The 13452-nt window shown below is 40.1% G+C and overlaps 1 protein-coding gene across 8 annotated transcripts in view; it reads right to left on the reverse strand.

The window, feature by feature from the left end:
* SPIRE1 (spire type actin nucleation factor 1) overlaps positions 1-13452 on the reverse strand; it is a 196318-nt gene that overhangs the window by 41384 nt on the left and 141482 nt on the right. For all 8 annotated transcript variants that reach the window (XM_017852884.1, XM_017852882.1, XM_017852878.1 and 5 more), the window contains 2 exons: positions 8107-8193; positions 6721-6850 (listed from right to left, as the gene is read on the reverse strand). In XM_017852884.1, the coding sequence (XP_017708373.1) occupies positions 6721-6850; positions 8107-8193 (217 nt within the window). The remainder of the gene's footprint in view (positions 1-6720; positions 6851-8106; positions 8194-13452) is intronic.

Below are 13452 nucleotides of genomic sequence, written 5' to 3' on the forward strand. Positions count from 1 at the left end.
AACAATAAAAAGAAAATAATTCAGCTGTTAGGAATATACAAGGAGGACAAAAAAGGGAACAGATTAATGAAGACCCTCAGTGGCTACATGTCAGACTCTAAGGCAGAAACTAGTGAATGAACATCTCAAATACATTAAAACCATGCAAGAGTCTTAGTTTCAATTACATCACTAAGACTTGAAATGGAGGAACAATAAAGGGAAAAGTAACTTTTAAAAAACAAGTTAAAATGAAAGCATGATAAAATACAAACATTTTAAATAATCACAGAATAGGATTTCTGACTTAAATATAGATGTTTTAAAAGTCTTGTTTTAAAACATGATTTTGGGGAATATATAACATCTTTAAAATTTCAGAGTAAATTTATCCTTCAATAATTTATGTCAGGATGAAAATTTGGCTCTCGGAATAAAGGCGAAACAATTTATAAAAAATTCTCAGTTCAGCTAGCTCAGCAGCATCACCACTATGTGTCAATAAACTATCTACTGTAGGCCGTATAACCTAGTAGTTGAAGGACAGTCAGACTGCCCGAGTTTGAACCTCAGCTCTGCCACTTACTGGGAGTGTGACCCCAGGCAAGTTACTTAACCTCTCTGTGCTGTAGTTACTTCAACTGTAAAATGAGAATAATCCTGTCTTATGGAATTGTTATAAAGATTAAATAATTTCATGTAAAAAGGGTGCTTAGAATAGTGCTTGACACATAGTAAAAACTGAATATAGTAGTCCTTCCTTATCGTAGTTTCACTTTCCATGGTTTCAGTTACTCATGATCCAAAATATCAAATGAAAATCCCAGAAATAATTCATAAGATTTATTTATTTATTTTGAAATGGAGTCTCGCTCTGTTGCCAAGGCTGGAGGGCGGTGGTGTGATCTCAGCTCACCGCAACCTCCGCCTCCCAGGTTCAAGCGATTCTTGTGCCTTAGCCTCCTGGGTAGCTGGGATTACAGGCGCCCACCACCATGCCCGGCTAATTTTTGTATTTTTGGTAGAGACAGGGTTTTTCCATATTGGCCAGGCTGGTCTCGAACTCCTAGTCTCAGCTGATCTACATGCCTCGGCCTCCCAAAATGTTGCAATTACAGACGTAAGCCATCATGCCCGGCCAGTTAATAAGTTTTAAATTGCATGTTTCCTGAATATTACTTTTTCTATTTTATTATTGGTAATTGTGAATCTCTTACTGAGTCTATTTTATAAAATAAACTTTTTCATAGGTATGCATGTAAAGGAAAAAACAGCATATACAGAGTTTGGTACTATCCATGGTTTCAAGCATCCACTTGGGGTCTTGGAATATATCTCCCCCTCAGATGAAAGAAGACTATTGTCATTATCTTTTTTTTTTTTTTTTTTGAGACAGAGTCTCACTCTATTGCCAGGCTGGAGTGCAGTGGCTGCAGTGGTGCAGTCTCAGCTCACTACAGCCTTCAAGCGATTCTCCTGCCTCAGTCTCCTGAGTAGCTGGGATTACAGGTGCCTGCCACCAGGCCCAGCTAATTGTTGTTTTTTTAGTAGAGATGGGGTTTTTCATCATGTTGGCCAGGATGGTCTCGAACTCTGACCTCACGATCCGCCCACCTTGGCCTCCCAAAATGCTGGGATTACAGGCGTGAGCCACTGTGCCCAGCCATCATTTCTTAAAAATGAAATTATTATGTATTTCCTGTTGAAGCACTCTACTTTTAAAATGTATTGCATATAATAACCATTAAATTGTATACTTTAAATGAGTGAATTTTATGGTATATAAATGCCATATAGCTCAATAAAAGCTGTTAAAAAGGTTATTGCAGAGATGTGATGATTCAGGACAGTGAGGAATATCTATTTTCACTGCAGTTCAAAGCTCTTACCAGTACCTTGAGAATAATGCATCAAAGAGAGAACATCTTTCCTGTGACCCAGGCTCACAGCCTTCCTAGGATTGTTCAGAAACCACCACATCAGACACTGAAGCATAGGACTTCAGATCTCCACTGGCCATTCTTCCCTTTCTCTCCAACAAAGCATAGTCTTTGTTTTCCATTCCAAAAACGAAATCTACCAGGACTTCTCATATTCTCCAAAACTGCTGAAGCCAAAGCAATGCCTCACTGAATATCTTTATCCAAATGTGTAAGTTAGGATGTATGTTTTAAACAGGCATTTTACTGCGTTTTAGTTATCTCACAGGAAATTGGTTAGGGATTTTGTGTTGACAAAAATAATCTTCCTCGAACTTATCTCAGAAAACTTTTCTAAAAAGAAAAAAAAATCTTCCACTCACCATTCAAAAACCTGTGCTTCTAAACTCCTATATTACCTACTCTAGATTTTCCTAATTATGTAAAGCAAATACAATATTACATATTGTCACAGCACTCTTCCATCTTCTCTAGTATCTTCTTATTCTGCTCTTTTTTTCTCTAGCACATGAATATATCTTTTGAAATAAGGTTGACTACTGTGTTAAGAAGGGGATGCAATTATTTCTTGGGAGATGACATTTATATATTTTCCAATCTCTATACCAAAGAGAGAATAAAAATTGAGGATGTCAATTAAGATGTTTAGAAGAAAGAAAATAATCAGAGACATGAACAAAGACTGATGTACAACAATAGTAATTTCAGACTTAATAGGAAAAAATGGAAAAAGCCCGCGAATCAGGAAAATAGGTAAATAAAACCCAAGTTAGCCATCTGTTAGGAGATCACAACCTTATAAATCATATTTGGAGTCATATTTAATGACATAGGAAGATGGTCGTGCCAAATAAAACATTAGATGCAGAGAACAGAGTACGGTATATACAGTTTTCATCCTCATTTTGTAATGCACAAGTAAATTCACAGTGGATGCCTCTGGCTGTTGTAATTATGGGTAACATTTTCTTCTTTAAACATTCAGACATTTTTGCCATTGCTGCAGCGAGCTCCTACTTGCAATTACATGTAGGGGAAAAGTGATACAAATATTTAGGGAAACTTTTCTTCAAGTTAATTCTGCCGATATTATCATAACTGAATTCCCCAAAGCAAAACCGTATAGTAAGAACCAATGTAGTTCCGTAGGAAAAAATGACCCCAATCCCTTACTTTACAATGAGGGTTTAATATCAATTTGAACTCAGAACTCTAGAAGTAACACTCTTACAGAACAGTATCTTTCTATAACAGCTCAATTCTGGTTGTTGTGAAATACCAACTGTCAAGGTTAAAATAAAGACATACTTAACATAACAATGATATTTAATTATTCTAAAGTAGGGTTTCCATTAGCAACTAAATATAATTTTAAAAAGTGAAACTGAAGAATATGTACGTGACAAAGGCTTGCTATGAGAGATTGAATCACTAATCAAAAAGCTCCCCAGCAGAGGCCCAGGACCAGAAGGATTCACTGGTGAATTCTACCAAATATTGAATGAAGAATTAATGCCAATCCCTCTCAAGCTCTTTCAAAACACTGAAGATGAGAGAACACTTTTTTTTTTTGAGATGGAGTCTCGGTCTGCCTCCCAGGCTGGAGTGCAGTGGCCGGATCTCAGCTCACTGCAAGCTCCGCCTCCCGGGTTCACGCCATTCTCCTGCCTCAGCCTCCTGAGTAGCTGGGACTACAGACGCCGCCACCTCGACCAACTGGTTTTTTGTATTTTTTGGTAGAGACGGGGTTTCACCGTGTTAGCCAGGATGGTCTCGATCTCCTGACCCCGTGATCCGCCCGTCTCGGCCTCCCAAAGTGCTGGGATCACAGGCTTGAGCCACCGCGCCCGGCCGAGAGAACATTTCTAATTTTGTTTTACGAGGCCAAAAGCCCCAAAAGTACAGGCTAAAATCCTTAATGAATATAGATTCAAAATTCGGAAGAAAATACTAGCCAACTGAATCCATCAGCACCATAAAAGGATCATACATTATGGCCAAGTGGGATTTATCCCTGGGATGCAAGGATAGCTTAAGACCTGAAAATCAATTAACATGATATACCACCGTAACAGAATAAAGAATAAAAATCACATGATCATTTCAAATGCAGAGAAAGCATGTGACAAAATTCAACACCTTTTCATAATAAAAACACTCAACAAATTAGGAATAGAAGGAAATTACCTTAACATAATAAAGGCCACATATGGAAAGCTGACAGCTAACATCACACTCAACAGGGGAAAACTGAAAGCTTTTCCTCTAAAATCAGGAACAAGGCAAGGATGACCACTTCTATATTCAACATAGTACTGGTAGTTCTAGCCAGAGCAATTAGGCAAAAAAAGAAATAAAAGGCATCCAACTGGAATGAAAGTAATAAAAGTATCCCTGTTTGCAGATGACATGATCTTATAGGTAGTGTATTGAAAAAAAATTTTATGGAGTTTTCTATCTCTAACAACAAACTATCAAGGAGATTAGAAAAACAATCCCATTGACACCACCACCAAAAAGAATAAAATATCTAGGAGTAAATTTAATAAAGGAGGTAGAAGATTTACACACAAAAACTACAAGACAGAAATAAATGGAAGAATAATGTTCACGAATTGAAAGACTTACTGTTAACATGGGAATACTACCCAAAGCTACATACAGATCCAACAGAGTCCCCATGAAAATCCTAATGGTATTTTTTACAGAAACAGAAGATAATCCTAAAATTCCCATGGAACCACAAAAGACAATGAATAAAATTCCCATGGAACCACAAAAGACAATGAAGAGCCAATCAATCTTGAGAAAGAATAACAAAGCCGGAGACATCACACTTTCTGATCTTACAATATGTTACAAAGTTACAATAATAAAAACAGCATGGTACTGGCAAACAACAATGGAACAGAACAGAGTCCAGAAATGAACCCACATATATACAGTCAACTGATTTCTTTTTTTTTTTTTTTTTTTTGAGGCGGAGTCTCGCTGTCTCCCAGGCTGGAGTCCAGTGACCGGATCTCAGCTCACTGCAAGCTCCGCCTCCCAGGTTCACGTCATTCTCCTGCCTCAGCCTCCGGAGTAGCTGGGACTACAGACGCCGCCACCTCGCCCGGCTAGTTTTTTGTATTTTTTAGTAGAGACGGGGTTTCACTGTGTCGACCAGGATGGTCTCGATCTCCTGACCTCGTGATCCGCCCGTCTCGGCCTCCCAAAGTGCTGGGATTACAGGCTTGAGCCACCGTGCCCGGCCATAGTCAACTGATTTCTTTCGTTTTTCTTTCTGTCCATGGAATCTTGCTGTCACCCAGGCTAGAGTGGAGTGGTACAATCACAGCTCACTACAGCCTTGATCTCCTGGGCTCAAGTGATCCACTCTGAAGCTTTGTCACCAGAAAGTACATTTAATTATTTCAACCCATGAGAGTACTCTGTACAGTCCAGTGCTGTACTATGGACACAACATCGAACAAGACAGACATGGGCGCTGTCATCACAAAGGTCACAAAACAGAAGGGCCAGGATTAAACAAGGAAAATCAACATGGAGTGGTGGAAGAGTTCAAGACTGGAAGCAAGAGGAGAGTCAGGGCTGCTGCGACAGATGACAGCCTCGGCTAGGATAGTGGCTGCTGGGTTGAGAAGAGTGGAAGATTAAAAAGATCCAGAGGAAGTAAAATCAACAGGAGTTGGCCATCAGGTAAGAGTCAAAGATTATGTTAAGGTTTCTACATTGGGAAAACAAAATGAGATGGTTTGGGGACAGACAGGATGAGTTCACTTGTGGACATGTTGGGTTTGTCTTGCTTGTAGGATATGAGAAGGCTCTATCTAGCAGACAGCTGGACGTATGAGTCTGAATTTTTAGAGACCTGCAATGTAGACTGTGAGCTGGAAGGTAGTCAGAAACAAAAACCATGGAAGAGGGTATGGTTGCTCAGGGAGAACAGAACCCAGGATAGAAACTTGAAAGTCCAAGAGTCTGAAAGAGGCAGAAGAGATCAGAGGAGAAAACTAGCAGAGTGGGAGTCACAGAACCAGATCCTTTCCTGTTAAGGTATCACTATAGACTGTTTTCCGAAAGGCAGTTTCTCTGGATTCTTTGGGCATTTTTAGTCTTACAAACGGAAAGACAGTCGTATAAACAAAAATGTGTACAAACATCTTATAATACGGCCTTTCTATAAATCAAAATCAATATGTGCTTATAGTATACACTAAAAAATAAAAAATAATAACTATAAAGGAAGTTTAGAAATAAGTTAAGTGATATCAGGTAATAACATGCTTTCATGACATAATACCGTAACTTTAAACCCATAATAAACATAAGGTAAAACTATGTCTCTATCATCTATATTTCTAAAATATAATACCTTATCTTTGTATACGCAATACAATTTATAAAGTATTTTTACCATAATCCTATTTAATTCTTACATAAAAGTCATAATGTAGGTTAAGAGGAATTTTTATCCCGCTTCTGCCAATGAAGAAAATGATGCTCAGACAGGTAAAGAAACTTTGCTAAAACCTCAGTCTAGAGACAGGCAGAGCCCTTTCAATTATGGCATGATGTTCTCATAATAGTTCAGTATTAGAGAGGGGGAAGGATTTCCCACCCTATCAATTTCAAGTAAGTGTGAGGGGGTATGTATGTGAGAGAGTGAGAGTGAGAACGAGTGAGTGAGATACAGACAAATGAACAAGGAATGAGAACTCTTTACTTTCATGGGGCTGGAAAAGATCCTTTTCCCAGGGGATGACTCTAGACTGAGTACAGGAAGCAGTGGACTCACCTAATCTGCTACGTCTAATCTCCTCTGGTGAAACAGGCCGCAGCTTTCTTTCTGCTTTAATTTCTTCTAATATTCTTTCATGGAGGCTCCGTGGCCGTGGTGGAGTTGGTTTCAGTTTTCTGGCTGAGACCTTGAAAGTAAGAAAAATGGCTAAAGACTTGAGTAATTATGTAATTTTTACTGAAGTCCAGTCATACAGTACAGTATTACAAACTACATTTCATTGATTGAAACACTGCTTGATAAAAGACTACTTTCAAGTCATTAAATATTAAGGTTCCTAAAGCAATAGGGAGCTTATTGGATATCAGAGTGATTTGGTTATACATACTCAAATTTTATTTTATTTTTATTTATTTTTATTGTTTTGAGACAGAGTCTGGCTCTGTCACCCAGGCTGGAGTGCAGTGGTGCAATCTCAGCTCACCGCAAGCTCCGCCTCCCGGGTTCAGGCCATGCTCCTGCCTTAGCCTCTCGAGTAGCTGGGACTACAGGTGCCCGCCACCTCGCCTGGCTAACTTTTTGTATTTTTAGTAGAGACGGGGTTTCACCGTGTTCGCCAGGATGGTCTCAATCTCCTGACCTCGTGTTCCGCCCGCCTCGGCCTCCCAAAGTGCTGGGATTACAGGCGTGAGCCACCGCACCCGGCCGCTCAAATTCTATTTTATGCTTATAGAAGGGGTCTCACTCTATTGCCCAGGCTGGAGTGCAGTGGCACAATCATGGCTTACCGTGGTCTTGACCTCCTATGCTCAAGTGATCCTTCTACCTCAGCCTCCTGAGTAGCTGGGACAACAGGTGTGTGCCACTGCACAGAGCTAATTTTTTTTCCTTTAATTTCTTTGTAGAGACAGGGTCTCTCTATGTTGCCCAGGCTGGTTTTGAATTCCTGGACCCAAGCAATCTTCCCATCCTGGCCTTCCAAAGTGCTGGGATTACAGGTGTGAGCCACCTCCCAAAGTGCTGTGAACATCCCACTTTACTGTTTTTAAAACTAACATTTTTTAGTAACCCACCATAACCTTCTTAGATTGTTATTATCTTCATTTTATAACTGAGAAAATAAAGGTCCTGGAAGGCTGATGAGCTTCCTCAGAGACATGTGGCTGCTAAATTGTGGAGCCAGTGTTCAAGTCCAGGTTCATATGGTCCAAGGTCCTTCTACTCTACCATGACCTACCATCCTACCATGACCACTCTGCCTGGGTAACACAGTGAGACTGTCTCAAAAACAAAAAGAATATAATTTACAGCTGGGCTTCATCTTTAGAGTAAAATGCTCAGAGGAAAAACCACCTAGGAAAGCTGAGTTCTAGAGATGACACCCTAGAGTAGAATAATTCATTATGGTATCTCCAATCTAGAGAACTATGTCGAATTACATACTGGATTTAAAGGAGGTCTGGATCTGATGAAGTCGAGGATGATTTCATGAGCACTCTTTTTTAACCGAGGAGGAATATCACCATTCACCTAAAAGGAGACAAAAAGTAGAAGATTCATGTGACTATATAAGACTCTCATGAATTTCTGGGTATAGCTGTTATCTCAAGTATGCCACAAAATTAGTGTGTGTAATTATCAAGGATACATTTCAAATCAATAGAGTGGGGAGTAAATGGCTGAGTGATTCAGAGGAAAAACTGTGAAACTGAAGAAAATCCAAGTTTACTTTAATTCTATCACTTTGGGAAATTTCAACAAAAGTTTCTAAAATTATGAATGTAAAAGGAATAAATAATACTTGAACTTATTAAGTATTTTATGATTAAAAAAACTTTTTACCTCTTATTTTCCTCCTTGTAAAAAAATGTAGGTAGGCCGGGCACAGTGGCTCACGCCTGTAATCCCAACACTTTGGGAGGCCGAGGCAGGTGGATCGCCTGAGGTCAGGAGTTTGAGCCCAGCCTGGCCAACATGGTGAAACCCTGTCTCTACTAAAAATACAAAAATTAGCTGGGCATGGTAGCAGGCACCTGTAATCCCAGCTACTTGGGAAGCTGAGGCAGGAGAATAGCTTGAACCCAGGAGGAAGAGGTTGCTGTGAGCCAAGATTACACTATTGTGCTCCAGCCTAGGCAACAGAGCGAGACTCCGTCTCAAAAAACAAAAACAAAACAAAAAAACCAAACAATAACAACAAAACACCCCACAAAACCTGGGTAATACAAAAAAACCAGGGATAAGATTCACACTTTGTAAATAAAACTCAAGCGCAGAGCAGAGGATATCTCCCTGCATCCACAAAATTTTTAAGTAGAAGAGCTATTGTGGAGGACCAGTCTGACTCTGATTGTACTCGAATGTCCTCTCTTTTTAAAGCAATGTGTTAAAAACAATTTTTTTTAGAATTTTTTTTTAAACCCAGGAAACCCACAATAAGTAACAACTTAAATTCTCATTCTGACCACTTAGAAGGCACAGTCATGACCAGTTTGTCCTATTTGTTTCCTGGTCTTGTTTGAACAAAATAGAACCTCAATGGTCACTCCCATGCCCAGTCCCTTCCCCAGACGTGACCACCATATTGAGTTCAGAGTGTGTGGCAAGCCTGCTGGGGTCTACTCAACATCCACTCTCCTCTTCCTCCCTGTGCTGGTCCTCCCTCTCCCCCAACCCTGAATGAGGGCAAGACGGCCCAGAGCAAGCTTCAGGAATAACTGCTGCTGCTTGAGCCAAGCCAGGCATATGACTGCTAGTTTAAGGAGGGTGACCGAGAAGTAGAACCAGTGGCCTAACATGGCACCACCCACTACTTGTGGATTTCATATTATGTAGATTTTTAAAAAGCCCTTATTTTATAAAACAATTTAATCAGGCTTTTATATTACTCACTAGTCTATTCCTGAATAACATGTATCTTTCTGGCTAATTTTCACATGCTTTCTTTGTATCCTAAGAGCAGGAACAAGAATGGATTAACCGAGGCCAAGGCTATATGTTCCTTTCCCAAAACAAGCATATTAACTGCAGTCTCCTCGGTAGTCAGAAGCTGTATCTTGGGTCCCAGTTACAGATGTGGGACAGTGCTCCTGAGGGAGGCAGCAGGCCATTATGGACCTAAGTCAGTACGGGTGGAGGAAGCTCCCTTATCCAAATGCTTGGGACTACAGTGTTTCAGATTTTTGAATATTTACATTATACTTATCAAAAAATCTGAAAGGTTCCAATGAGAATGTCTTTTGGGTATCATACTGGCCCCCAGAAAGTCTGCTGGAGCACTTCAGATGTTCAGGTTTGTGATGCTAAACCTGTATAAGGAGAAGTGGTTGTGTGAAAACCATTCTGCTGCTGGGTCAGTTAAATTATTTTCCTATATAAGAAAACAAGCTCTCTGAAGTGAAATCAGAAATGATTCCTGGATGAACACAAATAGTAGATGCTTAAGTAAATAAGACCAGTTACAGAAACTTGGTATTATTTTTGAGCAACAATGCCTGAAACAAACAAAAAGCTTTTTTGTATTTTACTCAGTAGAGACAGGGTTTCACCAAGTCAGCCAGGCTGGTCCTGACCTCAGGTGATCTGCTCATCTCAGCCTCCCAAAGTGTTGCAATTTCAGGCGTGAGTCAGGGCGCCTGGCCCAACAAAAAAAATTTAATACATAAAATGATCTCCTTCGAAAAATTCAAAATGTCTACCCTGTACTCAATCTTGTTTCTGAAATAATTTTCTTTTTTCTGCAACATGGTCTTGTTCTATCACCCAGGTTGGAGTGCAGTGGCGTGATCACAGCTGTCTTGACCTCCCGGGTTCAAGTGATCCCTCCACCTCAGCCTCCTGAGTAGCTGGGACTACAGGTGTGAACCACCATCCCCAGCTAGTTTTTAATTATTTGTAGAGATGGGGGTCTATGTTGCCTAAGCTGGCCTTGAATGTTTAGGCTCAAGCGATCCCAGCACTTGGCCTCCCAGTGTTGGGATTATTGGTGTGAGCGACTGCACCCTGGCTATTTATTTATTTATTTACATGGAGATGGGGTCTCACTAAGTTGCCCAGGCTACTCTCAAACTCCTGGGCTCAAGCAATCTTCCTGCCTTGGCCTCCCACAAAGTGTTGGATTGCAGGCATGAACCATTGTGTCTGGCCTTTTATTTTTATCTTAAATGAAAGAGAACCATTAATGATGACATAAGACCACAGCTAATAATTTACAAAACCAACTTACAGTTTAGTGATTGATATTAGTCCCCTAATGAAATTTCAAGAAGTGTGAGGTTAGGGCCAAACAATCTTCATTGTATGTTGATACCTAGTTGTCCCAATATCAATTGGTGAAAAGACCTATTCTTTCTCTATTTAACGATCTCAGCACCCTTGTCGTAAATGGATTGAACATAGGTGTATGAGTTTTTGTACACTGAATTCTGTTTTTATATCCTACACTGTTTTGACTACTACAGCTTTGCTGTAAGTTGTAAAATGGGGATGTGCAAGCCCACCAACTTTTTCTTTTTCAAGATTGTTTTATTTGGAATTCCTTGAGATTCTGTAAGAATTTTAGAATCAATTTTTCCATTTCTGCCAAAAAAAAAATTGTCATTGGAATTCTGACAGAGAATAATGTTTGACCCTTACCTCACACCATATATATAAATTTAAAAAACTGATCAAAGACCTAAATATAAGAGCTAAAACGATTTATAAGTGTCTCAGGTGACAACATAAGGGAAAATCTTCATGAACTGGATTTGGTAATGAATTCTTAGATATGACACCAAAATCACAAGCAACAGAAGGAAAAATAGATAAATGGTATTTCAGCAAAATTAAAACCTTTTGTGCATCAAAGGACACTATCAAGAGAGTGAAAAGACAGTCTACAGAATGGGTGTTTTTCTATACTTGCAAATTATGTATCTGTCAGGGGTCCACTATCCAGAATATATAAATAACTCTTACAACTTAACAGCAAAAATACAAACAATCCAACTAAAACATGAGTACAACACAGCCTTAAATAAAGAATGAAATCATGTCCCTTGCAGCAACATGGATGGAGCTGAAGGCCATTATCCTAAGTGAGCTAACTTAGAAACAGAAAACCAAATACTGCATGTTCTCACTTATAAGTGGAAGCTAATAATGGGTACATATGGACGCAAGGATGGAAATAGTAGACACTGGAGAACTCCAAAAGTGGGGAGGTTGGGAGGGGTGTCAGGGTTGAAAAGTCACCTATCATGTACAATGTTCACTACTTAGGTGATGGGTACGCTAGAAACCCAATCTCCACCAGCATGTAATATACCTATGTAACAAACAGGCACATGTACACCCAAATTTAAATTAAAATTTTAAGAAATGAATTCAAAATCTGAACAGACATTTCTCCAAAGATATACAAGTGGTCCACAAGCACATGAAAACATGTATGACATTGTAAGTCATCAGGGAAATGCAAATCAAAACCACAATGAGTTTGGGAGGCCGAGACGGGCGGATCACGAGGTCAGGAGATCGAGACCATTCTGGCTAACACAGTGAAACCCCGTCTCTACTAAAAATACAAAACTAGCCGGGCGAGGTGGCAGGCGCCTGTAGTCCCAGCTACTCGGGAGGCTGAGGCAGGAGAACGGAGTAAACCCGGAAGGCGGAGCTTGCAGTGAACTGAGATCCGGCCACTGCACTCCAGTCCGGGCGACAGAGCGAGACTCCGCCTCAAAAAAAAAAAAAAAAAAAAAACACAATGAGATATCGTATCACACTGTTAGGGGAGTCATGCTTAAAAACAAAGTGAACAATAGCAAGTGCTGGCAAGGATGGGAGAAAGTGGGCCCCTCATACATTGCTAGTGGGAATATTAATTGGTGAAATTGCTGTGGAACACAGTTTGGTAGTTTCTCAATAAGCCAAACATAGAATTACTATATGATCCAGCCACTCCATTCCCAGGTACATACTCCAAATAACTGAAAACAGGTATTCAAACAAAAATGTGTACACTACTATACACTGCAGCACCACTCATGCTAGTGAAAATGAAAGAATCCGATTCGAAAGAACCCAAATGTACATTTGGGTCATGAATAAACAAAATATGATATATCTGTAGAGCCATAAGAAGGAGTAAAGTACCTTGCTGGGCACGGTGGCTCACGCCTGTAATCCCAGCACTTTGGGAGGCCAAGAAGGGCAGATCACCTGAGGTCGGGAGTTCAAGACCAGCCTGACCAACATGGAGAAACCCCATCTCTACTAAAAATACAAAATTAGCTGGGTGTGGTGGTGCATGCCTGTAATCCCAGCTACTTGGGAGGTGGAGGCAGGGGAATGGCTTGAACCGGGGAGGTGGAGGTTGCAGTTAGCTGAGATCACGCCATTGCACTCCAGCCTGGGCAGCAAGAGTGAAACTCCGTCTCAAAAAAAAAAAAAAAAAAAAAAGGAGCAAAGTACCTCAGCACGCTGTAATATGAATGACCCTTGAAACATTACGCTAAGTCAAAGCCAGATACCAAAGGTCATCTATGAGGCGGCAATATGCAGGAAACATCTAGAACAGGTAAGTTCACAGAGACAGAAAGAGTATTTGTGGTTACCAGGGTATAAGGGGAGAGAAGAATGGGAGTGATGCTTCATGGGTACAGGGTTTCCCTTTGGGGTGATGAAATTATGTGAATTTTATCTCAATTTAAAAAATACATAATAAAAAGGAAAACTGGAAGAAAAAAGTCAGACTTTTTTTGTTTGTCACTCTGTCGTCAGGCTGGAGTATAGTGGCGCGATCTCAGC

Source organism: Rhinopithecus bieti, unplaced genomic scaffold (genome assembly GCF_001698545.2).
Source record: "Rhinopithecus bieti isolate Rb0 unplaced genomic scaffold, ASM169854v2 scaffold_35884, whole genome shotgun sequence".
Lineage (NCBI taxonomy): Eukaryota > Metazoa > Chordata > Mammalia > Primates > Cercopithecidae > Rhinopithecus > Rhinopithecus bieti.